The sequence below is a fragment of the Elephantulus edwardii genome, unplaced genomic scaffold (genome assembly GCF_000299155.1).
Source record: "Elephantulus edwardii isolate Elephantulus edwardi_28Jun2011 unplaced genomic scaffold, EleEdw1.0 scaffold00087, whole genome shotgun sequence".
In the NCBI taxonomy this organism is placed as follows: Eukaryota; Metazoa; Chordata; class Mammalia; order Macroscelidea; family Macroscelididae; genus Elephantulus; species Elephantulus edwardii.
The window spans coordinates 6,592,351-6,600,216 of record NW_006399837.1 but is presented as its reverse complement, the minus strand read 5'-3'; the positions used below and the strand labels follow the sequence as shown (position 1 = coordinate 6,600,216).

Sequence of the window (7,866 nt, the reverse complement as noted above, 5' to 3'; positions counted from 1 at the left end):
GTGTCTGCCAATTCCTTTCGATACAGTGACTCAGTATATTCTTTCCATCTTCTTTTAATACTTCCTGGATCATTTAACATTCTGCCAAAAGCACCCTTGATTATAGCAACTCTAGGTTTGAATTTGTTCTTCAGTTCCTTGAGCTTAAGAAATACTGAGCGAGTTTGGACCTTTTGATTTTTTTACTCCAACTCCTTGCACATTTCATTGTAATATTTTACTTCATCATCCCGCACTGCCTTTTGAATTCTTCTATTCAACTCTTTAGAATCTTGAATTCTTCCTTGTGCTTTGGCTTCTCTGCCCTCCACTGCAATTTTATTTTATATATATATATATATATGAAAACCAATTATACAGGACAGGAGCTCAGGTGGCCTAACGGTGAGGAGTGTGATGTCAATCTAAAGGCAGGCAGTGAACAATTTACCAGCTGCTCTGCAGGAGAAAGATGGGCAATTTCCTCCTGTGTGCGTCACAGCCTCTGGAAACTCACTGCAGAGTCAGCCAAGAGTCAGATTTGACTCAATGGCATGTTAACAACAACAACATACTGAAAAGAAAGGCAACGCTTTCCTAATGTTTAAGACGCGCTCTAGAGGCAAGAAGCTGCACCGCAATCCCAAAGGCACGCAGTTCCAGTCCACTGGGTGCTCTGTGAGAGAAGGATGGGCAATCTCTCCTCCCGTGAGAGTAACGTGCTGGAGGGTCAGCTATGGGCCAGTTCTGACTCAGTGGTATAAAACAACATCTCAGAGAGCAGCTGTGTGTCATGGAGTGGAGTCATAGCTGACTCTCCAGTGGGTTTTCAGAGGCAATTAATCACGAGAGGAAGACTGTTCATTTTTCTCCCACAAAGCTGCTGGTGGATTCAAACCTCAAGCCTCTGGGTTGGCAGCATGACTTCTCATCTGAGTTCCCCTGAGACAATAGCAGGAACACAAAAAGAAATCTCAGTTACCCTGAGAATTATCTCTGTCCCCTCCCATTATTTTTTATGCCCCTTACTGGCTTTTACTTTTACACATTTATTATTAAACCATTCAAAAAGGTGTGGGTTAAATATCCAATCACCCTATCCCCTCTAATGCAGGGAAGCTGTATGTCAGAAAAGTCAAGGTTTCTAACTGCACATTTGATCATGGAACTTTCCCACTTAAAAGTCTCTAACTACTTGAGCAACTGTGGCGCTCACAAGGTCCTCACACACAGAGAAGCACAGCTTCTACGAGCACTGCTCTAATTTGCAGATGTAAAAGAACCCTGAGAGGCTTCCTAAACAGATACTGATCCGTGGAACCCAAGATTCTGATTTTGTAATCTGAACTATGAAGTTCAGTACTTGGGAAACATAGTTAACGGAGAACTCATACTCCTAACAAGTTCTCCAGTGATTATGCTACTTTTGACCCATCCTAGTGGCAAGAAGCTGCGCTGCTATCCCAAAGCATGAGGTTCGAATCCACCAGCTCCTCTGCAGGAGAAGGACTGGCCATCTCCTCGGTGTGATTTACTGCCTCTGAAAACCCAATGGACGGTTAGCAGTGGGTCAGTTCTGACTCAAAAGCACACAACAATAACACACATCCTCAATAGGGGCTCCAGTGACCTAGTGGTAAAGTGCTATGCTGCAATCCCGAAGGCACACAGTTCAAACCCACCAGCTGCTCCACTGGAGAAGGATGGGCGATCTCCTCCCTTACGTTTAAATCAATCACCTCTGAAAACTCGCCGGAGGGTCAGCTACGAGTCAATTCTGACTTGATGGCACACAACAAAAAAAACACCACTTTCAGCAGCACTGGCTTAAAAGACCTACTGGATATTTGCTCCGACGGGTGCAGATTCATCTCTAACCACACACTTTCCCTGAATCTAGACACACCACACAAAGCTACTTGGAGCTCCCCACCACATTTTGCCAGGATGTCCTTTTTTTTGTGGCAAATGTCATCATTATCTGTGAAGAACTCCCAACGGTCTCCTATGCTTAAAGAGCTAGCTGAAATCAGAGTACAGGCTCCCTAGCTAGTCTCTGCTCAAGTGCTCAGCAGAACGCCTGACACACAACCGATATAAACTTTAATGAATATCTGAGATAAAAACAATTCCAACAAGTCACTTCTGCTGTGGAAGACATTAAAACACGTTGACTGGGGAGCTCTGGTGGCCTAGTGGCAAGGAGCTGCAACTACCATCCCAGAGGCGCACGGTTCGAATCCACCAGATGCTCTGCCAGGGAAGGAGGGACAATCTCCTCCTGTACCAGTCAGATCTGATTTGATGGTACACTCACACAAAAATAATTAAAAAATTAAAAAAAAAAAACAAACACGTTGACTTAGAAATAAACAGCTATTTTCTAACAAAAAAGAGCTCTGAGAACACAGTGGTTAAACACTCAGCTGCTAACCGGGTGGTTGGTAGTTTGAAACCACCCTCTGGCTCTGCACAATCAAAGCCCTGACAGTCTGTTCATGTTAAGGTTCAGCTGCTGCCAAGAAAAACCCACAAAAAGCCACCTTTCTACTGGGTTTCTGAGACTAGAAATCCTTACAGGGGGAGACTGTCCCCCCTCAGTCCCATGGGACAGCTGATGGAGTCAAACTGCTACCCCTCTGATCAGACATGCCACATGTCACACACCACTTGCAAAGATTAGAGGTTAGGAAACCCTTAGAAACAGTACTACTCTGCCTTACAACGTGACAATGCAAGATCAATGTGATGGCGGCAGGCCTGGTTGTGGGTATCTAACACGGCCTGGAAGTGTCAACAGACACACTACACTAACAGTTGTAACAGACAAAGTCCTCCCAAATGGTCTGGTAATTATATTGTACAAATTTCAAAGAAGTGCCCCAAACTGGTTATACTTCTAAAATCCCCATCAAGGTATTAAGGATAGAGAGATTTTGTGAGGATGTCTTTAGAAAACACTGGGCTGTGATCATCTCTGAATAGGGCTGAAGGCAGGGAGTTTTCCTTTCCACTGCTAGTCTGGAGGACCTCAGGTTCAGAGTCCAGGATTTTGTGGTGAGGGGGGTAACGTTAACCACCAGGCAACATAGTCTGAGGAATGTGATGGTTCATACAGCTCTGGATTTTGTAGTGAGGGGTGTATGGTAAACTGCCAATCAATGTATCCTGAAGAATCTGAGGCAGGAAGCTGGCAGAGGGCACCTGCAGTAGACATATGTAAGTTTGTAACTGTTGTCAAAGATGCAAAAGTTAGGAAGAGTGTGGAATTCACAGAAGGGAGGTTGTTTTTAAGGGGATCACATTTTTGAAGGGATCCTGCCTACAAGTTCTACCAGGAAACGAGTTCTCCTTGTCCTCCTGATGTGGGTTCTACCAGGAAATCAAGGAATATGAATGAAAGGTTCCAGCAGGCAACACAATGAAGACTAGCTGCTATGGGAATCAGCTCATAGGTGACCCTCTCACAGATTTGTCAGAGACAGAAAACTTCAAGGGAGGAAAGGGATCATCTTTTTTCCATCAACAGCTGGTGAATTCAAACTGCCTGCCTTTGTGTTGGCAGCACACATCCTCACTAAGCCACAGAGATCATTTTTAAACATCACCAAGCTCAACAAGCACTAAGCCAGTTTACAGTCGTCAAGTAAAAGTTTACTAGTCTCAGCTGTCCTTCTCGTTTACTGAACTCAACACATCCACTTTCCAAGGGCAGGCAGGGATCGCCCCTATTATTGACTGTAACTGGGAAAGGACAAGACAGGTCTGAGGCTATGAATGAAGTTTGAGGTGTTGGTTTATACAGTTGTCTTCTATCAAAACTATGCAACGTGGTAACAGAACTGTGACTAGATTTCAAGCACAATGGATGCTAATTTAAAGGACATCGCACTCAAATACCTATTTCAGAGTAAGACTGTCCTGGAGGCCTAAGGGGACTGCGAGAGAACTTCCTAAGTCACTCATTCTTTTACTGTCAAGCAGGAACTCCCTCGTACAGGTTTCAGAGGCTATAAATCACACAGAGGGCACTGTCCTTTCTCCTACAAAGCAGCTGAGAGATTCAAACCTGCTGTTGTCCTAGCAGGGCAACTCTCTACCCCCTAGGCTACCAGGACTCCCTCTTATGTAGCAATGGGTTCAAGCCTATTAGGGATAGTGACATGGTGCAGGATAAGGATTGCTATGAGCCGTAACAACAACTGTCTAACAGAGAATCGCACATTAGAGACTCACAAATCTGAGCTAATCACTGGGAGAGCTAGTATTTAAGCCTGAAGGTCCCCAGTCATAACAGGCTCTGGGACATTAACTCCGGCCTCATCGACTTAGCAACATATACTGAACGTTTTATAATGTTAGGTGGACACCTGGCTTGGTTTAAAAACATATCATGAATGGATCACTGATGTTATTCTCTACTAGAGAAATAATTAAGACTCTACCGTATGGTAACAGACGTAACAACAATTTTAGGAATTCCTATCGTAGGCGGCTGGCTCATGGTGGCAGTCAGGCAGGGCCAGGGGTGCAGACTTGTACCCAGGGCCACAGAGCCTGGGAAGGAGGCTACTATGCATTGTCCTCAGCCAGAGCTGACTCACAGCTGACCCTCCACTGGTTTCCAGAGCTGTAAACCGCACAGGCAATTGTACTTCTTCCTTCCTCAGAGCCACTGGTGGACTGGAACTGCCAAAGGCACTGCCTTTGGGTTCGCAGAGGACGTCCTGACGGACTAGACCACCAGAGATTCTCCTGGGAAAGGAAGATTTTTATTTTCTCCTAACCCTTCAAGTTCTAGGCGCTTTAGATGTTGAAAGATCCGCATACACTTGCTGTTGAGTGCCTTTGAGTCAAGGAGGACTCACAGCGACCCTATGAACAAGAGACCTGAAGCTTTTCTGCAACTGTTGACACTTATCAAAGTTAATAATTTCCAGAGGCATGTGGTTTAGGACGTGCATGTCACTCCTGACTCAATTATTATATGGTTCATGAAAATTGGCTGTAGGTAACCTTGGACAATGCTTGTAAACAAATAGAATTAAAAGATCTTGGAGAAGAGGATTTATTACTGTGACTTCAGGATAGTAGTTCCATTTTGGGTATAATTATGCAAAATTAAGAATCCAGGAAAGAAATGCCAGAGAAGGCATTTAAAATGAGAATTTACATGAAAGCACTGACTTTGATCTTGAAAGAAACAAATGTTAATGCTGGGGACTGAGCAGTCTGGAGTAGAGAAAACCAACTCACAAACTGGCATGCACAAAGCTAAGACCGAGTACACAAATCATTTTATAAGAAAGTGTGCAGTCAGGCAGAAAATAATAAACTCCCATCATAGCCAAGACTTGATCATAAAATGATTTTAGGAGTTACTCAGCTCTGTGAGGAGGAAATATTTCATACCTAAATTTTCAAAGTCGCTATAGAAAAAGACATGAATGACAAGCATACTTTTTTCCATCTGTGTATGTTAAACCCAGCGGAGGATGTGCAATTACAACGACCTACCTGGATGAACAGTGCTGCCCGCTCAGGCCCACTGCTCTGCAGCAAGGCCCCAATGACGGCAAAGAACGTCTGCTTTAGCACGGCCGTGGGGACAGGAAATTCTGCACTCAGGGTTAACTGCTCCACTGCCAAGTTTCTGGCCACGTGACACACAACGTCCTCACCAGTGAGATAGTCGACAAGGCTTCTGATGCCCTCAGAGGGCAAGTCCGGGTATGCACCTTCAAACAACTGAGTGAGGCATGTTTGAGAAAAAGATGTCCCTTGTTCAGATAGTTCCCGATTATCCTTAAGGCTGAGAAGAACACCTTCTTTGTCTATCCCAAGTTTCTGCCGTTTGGCCTCCTCGCTTTTAATGTAGCAGCTGTTAACAAAGGCAGTTTTAAGAAGATCCAGGGAAAAAGTTTCCTGTAACCGATGTCCAAATGCTTGAATTTCAGCATGATAATCCCAGTTGGGCTTCTCCGAACTAAACAATAATAAAAAAAACAAAACCCAGAAAACAGTAAGCAACCGTAAAAGAATGTACTTCTATGTTTTACCTTTTCCCCCCAATGTTATAGTCTTGTTAAGTGCGCTGAGTAGGACATCATAACAACTCTATGAACAAAAGTCCTGAACCCTGTTTTATAACTATGATCATTTCTCTAAGTTTCTAAGAGTTTCCAGAGGCCTGTTGTTTAGGAAGTGGATGCCACTCCTGCTTCCAAGCTAACAAAGACTGGGGTGCATCTCTTCAGCCATGTGGAAATACAGCAATACGGTGAGAGATCCTTAATCAAATAAAAAGCAAATTGTAGAGCCAACTGCATGTGCAGTCCAATCACATTCGGGGCAAAACCTGCAGCCCTCTCTGCCACCTTTTACAGTACTGATAAAAGATGATCCAAAATCTAAAACTAAGTGGCTTTTATCTTTACTCTGGACACAATGCTGTGGACGGCCTTCTTGGTTTTCCCTCCTATTGGCACCTCGTGTGAGACGATGAGGATGGCACAGAAGAGGACAGGGTTCAGGTCTGTTGTTGATAGGGTCCTTATGAGGTGCTGGACTAGACTTGGGAGAAGGGGTGGCATGCACTTCCGAAATAGCTTGCCTCCAGAAACCCTATGAACATGGACAAAGGACCAAAGTTATACAAGTGTCCAGGTCTTTCGTTCACAGGGTCGCTATGAGTCCTCTACAACTCATCGGCACTTAACAACAACAAATCCTATTCAGGCATTACAAAACGGAGGTCTACAACCACAACAACCCTGCCCTCCAGGCAGCCTCTCATCTCTCACGACTCTGTGCTCAGGATTCTAAAGCTCGAATACTACGACCCACGAGACAAATTCGTGTCCTTCGCCTCGAGTCACGCATCCAGGTTTCCCGATGTCGCTCTCACCGCCCACCCCGCCGCTGGCCAGAGGCCCGGGACGCGGCCCAACGTGCTGCACGGCCGCGCAGGCCCCTCGGAAGGGCAGCTCTCACCGGCGCACAGGCGGCGGCGGGTTCCGGAGCAAGCGCCATCGCTCCAGCTCCTTCTGGAAGCGGTAAGCGGCCCGGAACCCCTTCTTCACGCCCCTCACCGGCGGGGCTGATAAGGGGGCAGCTGGAGCCAGGAGGCAGGGAGGTCCCCGCAGGAGCAGCCTGGCTAACCCAGAGGCCATTGCAAGGATGGAACAGACGGGCGGAAGGAACTGACTCGGACCCGTGTCTCCGTAACACAGGTCCGTGCGGAAGTGGCGGGGAGGTGCGGAAAAAGCATCCGGGCCCGAAGGGCAGCGTGCGGGGGGCGGAGCCACCTCGGAGGGGGCGAGGCTGCTGAGGCTGCGCTCCGTGCGCAGACGCAGTGGCTGTTTTCCCAGGTACAGGCGCTTCTCAGGCGCCACCTAGAGGGCTGAGAGGGGCACGCTTGGGGTCTAGGAATTTTTGGACTCCCCCACCCGCGTATTGTTCTGTTCCTTCCTTTTATACTTGAAGCAAACAAAGCAACACATTCGAATCAAATTGTTATTGAGTGAGAAGCGACTTATGGCTGACCCTCCATGGATTTTCGAAGCTGTAAACTGCACAAGAGGAGACTGCCCATCTTGATCGATGGATCAGCCAGTGCAGTCGAACCTCCAGCTCTGAGCAGTACAACCCCCTACAGACTGGAGGAAGGCGTTTCATGTCAATATGCATTGAATCTTTGCGTTCTATCGAGCCAATTTTTACTGAATAAGTATTTACTAATATTCTGCATTTTTATCCAGGATGTGTCTCTAAAAATGTCCCTTTAAGAACCTATACTTGGACCAAGAGGCAGTCGTCAGAACAGAGCAGGGCAACACTGCCTGGTTCAAAATTGGGAAGGGTGTACGTCAGGGATGTGTCCTATCT

The 7,866-nt window shown here is 46.2% G+C and overlaps 1 protein-coding gene across 1 annotated transcript in view; it reads right to left on the bottom strand.

Moving 5' to 3' along the window:
- The window catches only part of MRPL44 (mitochondrial ribosomal protein L44), an 18,794-nt gene extending 11,643 nt beyond the window's left edge, over positions 1-7,151 (bottom strand). Inside the window, exons 1-2 of the mRNA XM_006890317.1 lie at positions 6,973-7,151; positions 5,497-5,965 (exon numbers count right to left, since the gene is read on the bottom strand). Of these exons, the coding sequence (XP_006890379.1) occupies positions 5,497-5,965; positions 6,973-7,151 (648 nt within the window). The remainder of the gene's footprint in view (positions 1-5,496; positions 5,966-6,972) is intronic.
- Positions 7,152-7,866: the final 715 nt, after the last annotated feature.